General features: G+C 36.0%; 1 protein-coding gene across 2 annotated transcripts; it reads left to right on the top strand.

The window, feature by feature from the left end:
* The first annotated feature begins 2,815 nt into the window (after nt 1-2,815).
* On the top strand, nt 2,816-13,644 carry LOC136805401 (TNF receptor-associated factor 5-like). Of its 2 annotated transcripts, none has more exons than XM_067061981.1 (3): nt 2,816-2,959; nt 12,131-12,205; nt 12,500-13,644. In XM_067061981.1, the coding sequence occupies exons 2-3, from the start codon at nt 12,158-12,160 to the stop codon at nt 13,448-13,450; spliced, it is 999 nt and encodes a 332-aa protein (XP_066918082.1). In that variant the 5' UTR covers nt 2,816-2,959; nt 12,131-12,157; the 3' UTR covers nt 13,451-13,644. The 2 variants fall into 2 exon arrangements, with proteins under 2 accessions (XP_066918082.1, XP_066918081.1); XM_067061980.1 differs by lacking the exon at nt 2,816-2,959 and adding an exon at nt 11,646-11,813.
* Nucleotides 13,645-14,271: the final 627 nt, after the last annotated feature.

Below are 14,271 nucleotides of genomic sequence, written 5' to 3'. Positions count from 1 at the left end.
TTTCAATGTCAAGACATCATCCAGGTTTGCGTACGTGTCTGTGGAAAGGTGTCTTGTATTCTTTTTTGTCTCTATATAAAAGATTACGTCATGCAAATCAATAATTTCGAAAGCATCCACCGAAGGGGAACTTCAAAATATCTGTTCTGAAGGTACGTTCCAGCTGGATATGGCGGTCTGTTCTTAGCGAACTAAAGAAAAAAGTCTGCTGGAAAAAAGTGGTCTGTTCTACTGAAGATTGGGACCAGCTGGAAAAATATTTTCTGTTCTACTGGAGATTGGGACCAGCTGGAAAAATATGATCTGTTCTACTGAAGATTGGGACCAGCTGGAAAAATATGTTCTGTTCTTATGAAAAAATAGTTTGATATCTTATATTTATAAATAACGTGTCTAAGAATTTCTTATCTGTTCTGAGGGAATTTCAAAAAAGTCCTGAATGTGGTTGCCTGGAGAGCAGCTGAAAATTCTCCATCTGTTCTACAAAACATCTGGAAATTGTGGATCTGTTCGAACTGTTAGCTGGAAATTAAGTTTCTGTTCTTAAAAGTCCTTCAATGTCAAGCTGGAATTTAGCGATCTGTTCTTATAAGATTTTGTCAGCCCTGGTAGATAAGAACAGTTAACTCGCGTAAAATCAATCGCCTGGTAATTTCGTATCTGTTCTGAAAGTTTTTTTACCTCTTAGCTGGAAAAAATACAACTGTTCTGAAGTAAAAATTTCTCCCCTGGAAAACGAGGAGCTGTTCTTAATTTCGTGGAAATACTTCCAGCTAGCAAATCAGAACAGATATTTGCAAATTTTAGGTCGGTGGCTGCTTCTGTAATTTTTAAGATAATTAGGGACCTGTGTATGCCAACCATAAGGAGCAAACACAGATCAAAATTATATTCCATAAGAAATATATTCATTAGATAGATGAAGTTAAACGAGCTTTTGAATGCAGTGATTGGCTAAAGCAAAACAATCGCACCAAAATCAAACGCAATTTGGGCGAGCATTAATCTGTTAGTTGATGATACATTAAAGCAAAAGCATAAAGTGGTTTTAATCCAATCTTGTACCTAAGGCCACTTGCACCGTTTTTGATTTTTTAAACCTTGGAACAATCTTTCGTGAGCGCTATAAGAAACATAAACAACGAACAAAATGACTGAGATTGATAGTAAGCAGATTCAGTTGAAGCTCTCTAATTCAACGTTCTCTGCTATTCTATACGCTCTCTTATTCGATGAAAATCCAATCATAGAGAACGTCAACTGGAGTTCGACAAAAAACGCCAAAATCCACCGCTCTTATCTCATCATCACACTTAAGTAAGACTTATAACCACCGACCTTATTATAACGCAATATAATCCTTGCGTTAAATTTTATTAAATTAAAACCGTTTATTAACACGCAATTTGAGCCAATGTAATTTTCGAAAACCCTACCTTTCGCATAGTAAATACTTGATTAGTTTGCGAGTTTGCGCAAAAATCCACCATGCATACGGTTAACTACAGAATCCCCATACATACGGTTAACTACAGATTTTCTTTTATCTGGTACCAGACGTGGAAATATGCTATTTAATTATCTGATATTCCGATGGCGTATTGGCGGCCGCCCACGCTAAAGCTCTAAAGGAGCGGGCCAATATACCATCGGAGAGAAATAGTAGTCATCCATTGATGTGCCGACATAAGTTTAGCCCTCATTTTCGGGGCCGTGCTGAACGCTCAAAAATTGTTTTTTTGAGATCTGGCGCCTCAAAAAGACCGTCAAATCACTGTCGTTAGTTACCACGTCATGAGTATGTCGGCAAAAATTACAATCAACATGACTGATGTAATTTTCAGAAATGTGTGCTGTATGGTTGTTTTTGGTTTCTTTTGATGAATTTTTTGTAGTTTAACTGTACTTATCACTCCCTGAATATTAGTTTTAGTATCCAGTGTAATTTCTGTATGTGCACCAACCCAAAAAAATGTGTTTCTACCACAGAAAAGTTGATAATCATAACTTTGTTTTTGTTTGTTTTGATGGCTGATTTTTTCTGCACTTTCTCAAATTTTATACCATTCAAAGACCAAAGAAACTAAAGCAGGTATGTTCCTATGGGTTTAGGCTTTTATCAGTAACTTTCATGTTGTTATCTATCTTAGACCGTCCTCCAAATATAACTGTTGTCCGACAACCGACAAACCGACTTCAGTGTTCCAGAACTGAAGTTTTTTTGGATAAAATCTTTATCAAACTTCACAAAAGTGTTCATTGAGGGTTAGTATTCATTTTCTATAGCTTCAGTTTTTCTTTTAGTGTTATTATAGATGATGATTTCTCTTCTTTCAAGCCTTTTTGTGTACAATGTTATTTCTATTTTGTTTTTGCTTCTGTGATCAGTTTAAAGAAGGAAAAATACTTATTTGAGTATTTCTACATGCCCTCCTTGTGAAAAGAATGATAATATTTTGCATGATTCCCTCTCCAAAAAGTTTTGTATTTGAATTTATTTCGTGAAACCTTTTGAATTTTTTTCTGACCAAAATTTTGTCGGCCATGACACCTTCCCTGTCCAAATTGCACTCGGGCCCATTTTTCTAAAAAATTACGCGGTCAGGCGAAATTCCGTAATGTATTTCTTCCAGATGTTGAAAATTTTCCCGACCTTCAGAGCTTTAGCGTGTCGGAAGAAAATTTCTACATCGGGTGCCAGATAAGCTATTTAATGAAAACAACGCTTTTTCGCGCGAGTTGCAGTATCTAGTCTATAGAGTCGAATTGACAGTTCATCGCTAGTCTAGGTGCCGCCATGTTTGTTATGATTTCCAATTTTCCATTCAGAAATTCGGAAATTCAAATCAAATTCTGCTGTTGATGGTTCTGATGGTTTTCATACAAGGAACAAGGATATATACAGTTAATGCAACAGAAAGCAATTCAGCCAAACACAAACGCGATGTCAATAGTATAGGTATGCTTCTTCATTCACATGTTATTCTAGAAACTTGAACTTGACAGTAAATTATTCTCTGAGAATAGCAAAACATTGATCTCAACCCCCCCTGATTTAAAATCCCCTGACCAGACCAGTTGGCGACCAGTCTAGTTTGCAACTGAATGTTTTTAAACCCAGAAAAATTACACAAAAACAAACCTCTGGAGAATTTCTTTTAGTAGTTAGAGTCCCCTGCCCAGTTGGCGACCGGTCTAGTTGGCGACCAAACGTCTTTGAACCCAGAAAAGTCATACAAAAACAAACCTCTAGAGAATTTCTTTTGGTAGTTATCTGCCTTGACCTATTTCCCGTACTGTGTAAAAAAGGTTTTAGAAAAAAAAACGAGTAGAATCCGAAAGATCCAACTTTGCACGGAAGCACACGAAAAAGCCGGATTTTTCAAAAAAAATAAAAAATGGCTACCTGTGGACAAAAAAGCTTCGTAAGAAAAAACGCTTCAACTCCCACGCCAAAAAATACTTGTCCAAAACAATGAGTATGTTAGAAAGCATTTCTATAAAAATCAGCTCGATACAGTTTCCTTCGTGTGAAATATTGATAAAAAAGTTGATGCAATCAGCTTCGAAATTTGACGTCCAGTCTGCGACCGACCAAACTCAAAAAATGAAAAAGAAGACTCTACATTGCGATCAAAAAATTCCAGACGCGAAGAGAAAAAAACAGGCATAAAAAATTCCCGCGTTTTTATCAAATGAAGACTCTCCATAGACCGCCACTTTCAAAACAAAACAAAAACAAACTTTAGAAAAAAACCGTGAAAAAGGGTAACTTGCATCAGTGGAGGCTAACATGCGTATACCCCAATTCACAGACCAACTAGAGCAGTATTACTTCTCTTAAAAGTGTTGACATGGAAACATTATAACAAAATTACTTGACAATAGAAAAACGTACCTTTGATCAGAATCACTTTTCTTTTCCCACGACAACATGTCACAAATTTCGAAGAGCGTGATTGTAAATGTCTTTCGCCTGCTCTCCTCTGCACACTCTCCCCCGTTTTTCATGGTAATTATAATAATCTTTCCTCAATTAATAACATGTTTTCTTAAATTTGATTTTCATATACAAGGTGAGAAAACCATGACCAGACAAGTCTGTGAATTGGGGTATATGCATGTTAGCCTCCACTGATGCAAGTTACCCTTTTTCACAGTGGCGACTTGAAGAAAAATTCTGAAAAAACATGCCGAAGGGAAATGTAAGTGAGCTATTTTAAAACAAAAGAACGAGTGTAAATAAATTTAATACGGGAAAGCTTATGAGTTTTTTTATCATCCTGATCAATTAATATGACCTTACCTGTAAGTAGAGCACTGATTTTCTCTTTTTAACGATCGGTCGCAGACTGGTACGTCGGTCGGGAACTGGGCACTAGTACCGCTCGCTTCGAAAGTTTTTTATTCTAAGAAGATCGCCTCAAATAAAAAATCAAAACAAACACGAAGAACATGTGAAAAGTTGTCTAACCGTTGGTTGAAAAGGATTTTCAAAAAAGTTAGAAGTAAGTGAAAAATTTGAATCCAAACTCTATCTTCAATCAATCAGTGAGGCTGGAACTTTGATTTTTGAGGATAACAATTTTACCAGCTTTTTAGCGATTTTTGCCTCTTGCTTTACCTTAAAGGAAGATTGAAATTAGAGTTTTTCAGCGTTCTAAAAAAAATGCAAAGCAGAAATTTTTTCATCTTCACAGGATCGATTCTCAACAACAAAATACATCCCTTGGTCTTTGGGTTTGTTTCTGACATTTTTCCATCAAAGAATATCGATCTCTTTCCTTTTCCCCTTGGGCGCGCGAGAAAAAAATGATTAGCTTGCATTCTTGCGAGGGGCAAATTAAGATGAGGCAGCAATCTTGCACTGAGGGTGCTACTTAGTTTAGGACCCTGCTGACGCACCGGACTTAACAAACACCGGACACACGAAAGTCCGGTGTAAAATGAGAATTTTTTTTACCACCAGTCAATCGCTACACCGGACTTAAGGAAGTGGGATGTCGGAGAAGGATGTTTTTCCACCGGACAATCAAAACACCGGACATGACCAGTCCGGTGCGTCCGGTGTTTTTTAATTTTTTGTTTCATAAATGTCCGGCGTACAAAATTCCCTGTATTAGGGTGCGCACTCGTCAGGATTTTTTGCGCGGAACGAGGAAGAATTTACAAAAATGAACTTCAATGCATTAGTACTTACCTTTAAATCATCCAAATGTGTTCATTCTTTTTTTTAAATCAATCAGGAATTATCAGGGAAACAAGTAAAAAAAACTGCATCAAGCTATCTATTTTCTTTCCAAAGATATTCATGTTTTTCGACGTCAAGGTGAAAACGCGATTTAGCGCTGACCACGGCACCGGAAAATTCTCGACCCACATTGAAACAAATGGCTGTCGCTTTTGAGCTGGTTCATCTTTTCAATCACGGTTTTTTTAGTAAACCCAGGGTAAGATTAGGCTACAATCTATCACAAAGTGCTTTATTTGAAAATCTACAGGCCGTCTGGAATTTCGAAAAATAAGAAGAAATTGTGATTTTTTAACAAGATTGCAGATTTTTTCATTTAAGCAGCATACACCATCTGAAAGCTGAGGATTTCAGCTTTCTAGTGGTGAAATTTGTTTTTAGCTATCATTTCTAGCTCATTAGCGATAAGCTAAAGTTTAACAGTCATCGGGCTGATTTTCAGACCGCACCGGCAAAACTCCCCACACCCCGCCACACAGAAGACTAGATTTCATCCGACTAGATTTCATTCATTTTTGGTGCTTCCGAAAATTATTTCTTGCTGGCGTGGTGTAAGGAGGCGATTCTTTGAAAAGGTGATTTTTTTGTGTTTTGAAAATGGAATAACTTTGGGAATACTTAACCAATTCTAATAAATGACCCCTCATTTTTCTCACAAAGGTAAGGACTTTCAAATAAAATTAGTTTGGTTTTTTTAAAATTGAGGGGGAAATTTTGTCCTGTCCACCCTACCTGTATGCAACACCAAACTGACACCGGACTTATTGCGTCCGGTGTAGCGAAAGGACTTTTTGCCACCGGACAAATACACCGGACAGTCCAGTGCGTTGGCAGGGTCAGTTTCCACCCTATTTTGTGCAATGTCGTTTTGTAAGTGTTAATTTTCTGACAGATACAAATAGTATATTGAATATTATTAACTTATTTGTTTAAGTATTTTTGAGCTCAAATTTAAATATTCGGTTAAATAAAAAACAAATGACAGCAGTTCTGTTTTTCCACCGGGAAAAGTTGTCTTGCCGACTTAGCTATTTTACAAATTTAGGAAAGAACTCCCATAGGAATTCCGATACATAACCCGATTGGTTTATTTCGGAACGAGTCATAATGGCAGATAATTTTAAAAGTTTCTGTGTAAATGTGTGCCATTTATCAATGTTGATGGCTTGTTGATTCTTTAAAGAAAAAAGATAACAAATATAGCTTTTTCTAATCCTGGAATATCGAGGTTCCAGCTACATTGATTATTGACCAATTTGCCGTGTACTCTGTAAACCAGACGGTACTGTGCGAGATTGCATAACTTGCATCAGTGGAGGCTAAGGGCCCGTCAACAAACGATTTTCTTTTTTTTAATGGCTTTGGCCGTAAGGGGTGGGACCCTCACTGCAATGCCGTTAAAAAAGTTCAAAAAAAAAGGGAAAGTCTCACTTACAAATTTCATCAGTTCAAAAAGTAGAAATATGTGAAGAAAGGCTAAGACCAAAGTAACCACACGACATTCACCTTATTCCCAGTCACCAATTAATGCTTCTACGAGAAAAATGACTGAAAAATATTTGAAAGTTCCAATTTCAGCCATTTTCAGCCAAATCCAACTTTTTTTCTTGCTGGGGCTTCAAGGAAACTTATCCTATCCATGTGTAAACATTCCCGTATGTTTCTGATGTACTTGACTATCGGTTGTCGAACCGGGATAAGACAGGGGTTATGCAAGAAAAACCATCATTTCCACCTCAAAAGGTGACTTTCGCTGCCAATTTGATAGAATTGTTCCCCTATAAATTTCCTCCCTTTCAGTAGGTCTTCCTCTATCTTATATGCTTCAAAAAAGCCAAAAATATTGCCCTAAAAGCTTAGCCTCACAAAGCTCCAGCTTAAAATATAACCCCCTGGTTGAATCTTTGTATTCTTATCCTATGAATATAACAGTACAGCTATTCTACGGAAATTGCTGTCATGTGACTTTACTCTACCGTGTGATACAAATTGCGCATTTTCATTGGATGTTGGAAATTTATTTGTCACGTGACAAGAAGTTCCGACTTCACATTAAAATAAAATAAAATGGTGGAAGGACGTTTTTCCGATGTATATGGATTATTGAAAGAATTCAGTTGATTTAAAGGTTTTAATTATTTCTTTTTCTTTTGCCATGTGTACTAAAAGATTCTACAATGTTTGGGGAACTCAAAATATCCAAAAGTTTTTCAATTTTTCATGGAATATTTTATCAATTATCTTGGTTTTTTCAGGGTTTATTCTAGAACTATTTTGGAGTAGAGAGCTTTTTACAGATCTTAAAAGTGTTTACTCATTCTTTAGATATAGTCAAAAGTTTAGACATTGGCGAAAACTTATTTCTTTGATTAAACATTGACACACGCTCTTTCAAATCAGACACGCTTGCACCAGACCTCCAAAGTCATTTTTAATTAACATAACAGCAAATTATACCGATAGATAGCAAATAATGTGATTACGCTACTCTCACCAGGTAGGCTTTCACACCTCAAAAGGAACAAATCTTTGCGACGAGAAACACATAAATGCAATCATGTGCATTCGCACAAGCGTCCAAACACAGATATAAAAAAGTCTGTTCTTCCGAGGAAAGTTGTGGGATCTGTTATCGACATTGGTAATTTTGACATGTCGATCAATAGCGCACACTGGAAAAAGCGCCTCTAGAGAAAAATAAGGAAGACAAATAATGATGTAAGCAGCAAGTGTGTGATTAAATTGTTCTTCAAATTATGTACTTTTAAAATGCTTTAAAAATACATATTTGGTTGTGATTATTGGATGGTGAAAGTTTGATTGATAAACTTGGTTGAAGTAAAGCAAACTTGTTGTCAAAGAGGTTTAAACATTAAGTGGAAATACAGGTCAGATATTAACAATTCCATGTTTTAACCAATCGTCCCAAGCTAGAGCCGTTAACGGTGCAGTGTCCTTCGTCTGAAATATTGATAAAAAAGTCGATGCAATCAGTTTCGAAATAAGACGTCCAGAGTACAACCACCAAAATTGGAAATAAGAAAAAGAAGACTCAACATTGTGATCAAAACATTCAAGACGCCCAGAAAAAAAAGAAGACTTTACATTACTATCAAAACATTCAAGGGACATGCCGACAGTCTTCAACTTTTACAGCTCCAATGCAAAGTTTCTAGCTCTGTTTTGAAATAACAAAAGAAACCGGTATATTGAATCTCTGGATAGACAAAAAATATTTGTGTGTTTTTTATCGAATGAAGACTCTCCATAGACCGCCACTTTCAAAACAAAACAAATACAAACTTTAGAAAAAAATGGCGACTTGAAGAAAAATGGGGAAAAACAAAAGAATGAGTGAAAAGAAAGTTCATGAGTTTTTTATCATCCTGATCAGTTCTTATGACGTAGGCTGCAAGTAGAGCACTGATTTTCTCTTTTAAGCGTTCGCCAACTGGACAGGAGACTCTATAGCCACAAGATTCTTGTTTTTACTTATGTGTTGTGGTGGGACTCAAAGATCAAAACAGGAGTTTTCATATTTATTTGCGCAGGAAAGAAAGTATGATTTCATAATTACTGTTTTTAAGATCGTGTTTTGAAAGTTTTGTGTGTGTACTCCGTCTTGAAATTTTTTGATATGGGAAAACAGAATATGCTATGTCTTTTAGAACAAATTACCTTAAAGCTTTTGTTGCTTTATAAATATTTCTTTTTGGATTATGAAATTCCATCCCTTATTGTTCTAATGAGTAAAATATTTCTTTATAAGATGCTTCGTTGGATTTACTGTATAATCTTTGTGTAAACTTGTATATGTTTTGCAACCACAGTTTTTTTGTTCCTGTATTTTTGAACTTAAACTTGAACTCCAGATGCCATGTTATATTTCTCTGATCCAGTTAGATAGCTATTTTTTTACTTACCCATTCTCCTGTCCAGTAAGACATAAGAATTTAAATTGCGTGATGGTTCTATTGAAAGTAGAGTGTAAAATTAGGGGAGACATACTCATTTTGCCTGACATTTAAATTTTTGAAACTTTCCCCTTCCTTCCACCCATTATTGCCACCTGCGAACTTTAATCCCCGCAAAAGTTTATCCCGTTAAAGTAACTCTCACCCTTGTCGTTGCAAATACATCCTGTAGGTGACTGATGTTGTTTTTCTGAAACCCTAATTTTCCAAAGAGAAAAAAAAAGAGAACCCTTTACCTAAAAGATATGGGCAAAAGAAAACTTTTAATTAGTGATAATTAGGGTAAATTCTCTTGATCTCTTTTTGCTCTTTTACCCCATCTCATCCTGAAGATCTCAAATCAAAAAAGAAAAGAACAAGTTGCTGTTTGTTTGTCAATAATATCCCTTTATTGTCATTTTTGGAACAATTAGAAAAAAATGGAAAAATAGTTGTATTTCTGGTTGCATAAGGTCCAAATAGTAAATTTGGAAGGTATTCTTTGTTGAATCTTTTCTGCAAATTAAAAGAAATTGTATATTGGCCCAGTTTTGCGAGTTATTTATTTAGCATTAGGTGGAATTGAAAATACAGCATTGTATACAAGGTCTAATGCATGTATTCCCCATATATTTCGTCTGAAGGTTTAGAGCCAAGTTGACTGAATATGAAGTCTTTGGTATTACCTCAGCAGGAATCGAACCTACTGCCTTGTCCACCGCAGCCAAATGCTGTAGTTTTGCACTACAAGCAAACCATACCTATGGCTAACTATCCGCTCAACATTCAAATGAAAACATTGGGCTAAAATGAAAATTTCAAAATGCTTTAAGATACGAATCCTTGCCTTATTTTAGTTTGCCTTGCATTATGTACTGGTTTGGTTTATACCACAGCACTATCCAAATTTTTGTCATTATTGCACCTTGATTGTTTACTTTAGGAACTTTTGCGGATTTTTGGATAGTTTAGCCGTAAGGGAAGTATTACAGTGCTTTCATAATAAAGTGTTAACTTTCATAGTCTCCAAACAGCTGACTCTTCTGGTCTGTAAACTATGAATTATGCTAGCTTGCTTGATTGGAATGCAAAAAAAGTCAGGCTGCAGCTCTTGTTGTTATCCCCAGCAGAGCAAACAGGGTCTTTGAAAATTTGTGAGATGACACAGTCCACTGAAACTGGGAAGTATGGTGTTTTATGCTGTATTAATCGATAAACTTTCTTGATTGACTAACTAAACAAAAATTGATGGTAGCATACTAGGACCTTGCTGTATATCTTAGTTGATTGGATTGCCCCAAATCTGTATCGTCCCGACCTGCATAAATATGCTCTTTTTTGTGGCCTTCCAGACCAGTTGATCCATAAAGTAATAAAGCTTTGATCAGATCCAGCATTCCCTTCTCTTGAACGTCCCTCTCTAAAGGAAAAGTTTTTCAGTAAAGGCTCCTTCGAGTAAACGCCTCCCCTCTAGGAGGGGTGTTTAAATTTGAAACATACATGTAGCTGTAAAAGGTAGAGTAATATGGAGAAAAATGTTAAAGATAGTATTTTTTTCAGTTATCAATCAAACTAATTGTGACCCATTTTTACATTTACAAAATGAAATATTTGAACTGAAATAAAACGAAAACGCAAAGCAAGGTTCCCATTCACTTTATCAAAGTGACCGTGGCTAAATAATATTTGATCAATGCCCCCTTCTTTTAAACGTTGGACCCCATTATAGACAGGGGGGACAACGTGATGAATTTTTGCCAAGCCTCTTTATGCTTCATGCTATTTTACAACAAGTTTTTTGTGAGATTTTCTCTTAATGAGTTTATAGACATAGAGAAAGTTTTATCAAAAAGGAAAGTAATTACTTTGTTTTTAAAAATGTCTAAAAGTAATAATTTTTTGTTATTTTGGAAACTTTTGATTTTTTGAAGATTTGTAAAAAATGAGGCCCAGCATATGTCTTTTTACGCAATGCTTTAAAAGTTTTACCAAAGTTAAAATATTTGTTTATCCTTCCCAAATACATCAAGATGTTTATTATTTATTTATCATTTGATAAATTACTTTTGTGCTCTTCGTATACGAATATATGAATTTGCAGCAGGTGTCTAATAATAACCGGCTCCCCTTTTTATGTTGATTAATTCCTTCTTTTTATCTCTATTATTTATCGTATCGTTTATTCAAAAGCTGAGCTCGATAAATCGCCATATATTTTTGAAAAGTGTAGTTAGTTTTTTGATGAGCTATAATCCATAATATTGTGTTGTTGTAGAGAAAACAAGACAAGCAGTTCTCTAAGAGGTGAATAGGATTGTTTTGTATACCATGGTGCTCCTCAGAAAGCTTTTTTATGTTTGCACCATGGGTTATTTTTATGTCGTTAGAATGAGTGATTGAGAAAAGTTTAATAATACTCGTTAGCCACTCTGTTTGCTGTATAAAAGTTGTACGAGATTATTTGATATAACTGATTGCAGAAAGCTCTTTTGCTGACAAGAATCGCGACAAGTTTTGATAGATTTTCTCTTTTTCTGATGAGTTTGTAGCTTGTGATGGAGAAAGTTTTATCAAAGAAAAGTAATTACTTTGTATTGAATAATGACGAGGTAAGCGGCTTATATCTTTTGTTATTGCAATCAGAATTTCCAGTGCACAAGTTACAAAAGTTTAGCTCACTGACTTATTATCAGATCTCAACCGACCCGTACTTTCTCTGATCATGGCGCTTGAAATTTTGTTTGAAATCCTCTTAGTTTCACAAACATCTTTTTAAAGAAAAATATGTAATGACGAATTCCTGCGTGAACAGTTTACTTTCTGATTGCTTGCTCTGATAATTTCTCTTTCTGATGAAGTGAAATATCAACCCATGTGAACGTTGAACTTATTTGATTTTTGATACGTGGTGTTTTTGTTTTGACAGGTTGGTGGTCATCCAATCATTCGTGAGATGGCAGATGAAAAGAAGAAATTGTTGGCTAGCCCTGATGATGACTTGGTGAGTAAACTTCATGTTCGTGTTCGTAGCAGTTCGTGGTCATTGCTGAATACGAATTTCATCAATTTGTATCATAAGTCACAGATAAATTCTCAGAACTAGTTTTCCCTCATTTTTAAAAGTGACTTCCCTTTTATGGTCATTAAAAGAGGCTAGAGGATGCATTGTACAAATCTTATGCGAGTTATGCGAGTTGTAGTCGTGGCGTTCTAAGTCATAGATTTAGAACGCTATGGTTGTAGTTTTTATTTTAAAACCTGAATAAAACCTTGCTTGTCATCCTTTCTTCGTCAGGGTTACAAGAACAAAGGGATCATATCCAACGATGAGGAGCACGACCTCTCTTTTGCTCTGAAGATCATTAAAGAGCAAGGTGACCTCCTCAAGACCATGCAAAATGATATGGACGAGCAACGAAGTTTGAACGCCAAGTTGTCAAGTAAACTGGAAGATCTGACGCGAGATATTCAAATACTCAACGATTCACATTCCAAAGAAACGATCAAGAAAGATGAGCAAATTGATAAATTGAAAAACACTCTGGAAGCTAAGACGGAATTCCAAGCTTCTTTGATTGATGAGTTGCGATATCAAATACAAAGCATGAGAAATAAAATGGACTCCAAACGGCTTACTGAGAATGGTACATCTTCAGGGAAAGCTATCGTCAAACATAACGAAATTCTTTCACCGACTAAGAAGTTATTGAGGAATAATTCTGAGGACAGTATCTCGAGTAATGGATCAAATCCGTGTCTTCTATCGAGAACCATCGGTCCTCAACGCGCAGAATATGTGTGGAGAATAAATGCCTTCACCAAAAAGCTGAAGAGAATTCAGTCCAATAGCTACGATGACCCAAGTAGATCAGAACCTTTTGTAACTGGTCCAAATGGATATCGTTTGTCCATGTGGGCTTACTTAAATGGGCGAGGAAAAGGGTTCGATAAATGTCTTGCAGTGTATGTCCGAATTATGGCTGGTGAATATGACCCTGTGCTACCGTGGCCCATCAAACCGTGTTATACTTTCCAATTGATCAGCCAAGCGCAAGATGCCAATAAGCGATTAGATCTTGTCCGCGTAAGAGACTTGTCAGTGAAACACAGCGGTATTTCGCGACCTCAGAAAGACGATAAATCCATTATTGTTGGGTTCGATGATTTTATTGTTCACGAGGACTTGGAGAAGAAAGAATATTTAGCGGACGATTCTTTGTTCATCAAATGTATCGTTGAAATTTAATTGCTGCTGGTCTGATTCTCATCATTTTTTAGACATGAAACTCTGCTATTTGTTGTCGATGGGATTCATAGAATTCTACATCGATGTATTTTATACTCATAATTTATTATTCTCCATTTTCAAAATGATCTTGATACGATTGTGCTAATTTTTCGAGAGGTATTTTTTAGAAAGAATGTTTTAATTAAAATGTATCAATACATTTTCACTATCCTACTCTGTATACAGCTACCACAAAAAAATCCCGTCTTAGAATTCCCCAACCCGGTGAGAATTCACTTTCAAAAGTTATCCAATTTTCTTGGGAAAACTTTCAGTTGGTGGTGAAATTCTTGGGCGGACGCTCGGGAAAATTCACACGCATGTTCAATGTGTACGTTTTTTATATTATGAGAAAATTTCGGGACCTTTGGAAATCAAGTTTGCACGAATACTGAAATTTTTGGTTCAGGCAGCAAGTTCCTTCCTTTTTCCTTTGCATTCTTTGCACTCGACTATAGAATACGCAAAAATCTTCAACCATTTTTACTCGGAGTGTTTGCTCTTGGCTGGCATGAACAGTGATTTTATTTACCAATCTAAGTAAACCGAGATGCAACATGATATTTTCTTCTCTTTGTCGTGTTTTAAAGGTTGACGAATCATAGGCCAACTACTCTCAGGTGCCTAATAAACGAAGGGGTTAGAAAAATCTTGATTCAAATTCCGGCTTATTGCTGGGGAGGTCGGGAGATTGAACCTACTCTAGGTACCCAAAAATAAGATAACTATGACTAAACCAGGCTGGGAATATTCAAAAATTTGCAAATGAGGAGGAAGGG

This window comes from Clytia hemisphaerica, unplaced genomic scaffold (assembly GCF_902728285.1).
Source record: "Clytia hemisphaerica strain Z4C2 unplaced genomic scaffold, Clytia hemisphaerica genome assembly, whole genome shotgun sequence".
NCBI lineage: Eukaryota > Metazoa > Cnidaria > Hydrozoa > Leptothecata > Clytiidae > Clytia > Clytia hemisphaerica.
This window is presented reverse-complemented; position numbering and strand designations above follow the sequence as displayed.

Excerpts from the sequence above, each read along its gene's own strand:
- LOC136805401 (XM_067061980.1), top strand. The coding sequence starts at position 11,760 with ATGGAGAAAGTTTTATCAAAGAAAAGTAATTACTTTGTATTGAATAAT. Across the intron at positions 11,814-12,130 it reads TTGTATTGAATAATGACGAG|GTTGGTGGTCATCCAATCAT; the intron begins GTAAGCGGCTTA and ends TTGTTTTGACAG. Across the intron at positions 12,206-12,499 it reads CTAGCCCTGATGATGACTTG|GGTTACAAGAACAAAGGGAT; the intron begins GTGAGTAAACTT and ends TTTCTTCGTCAG.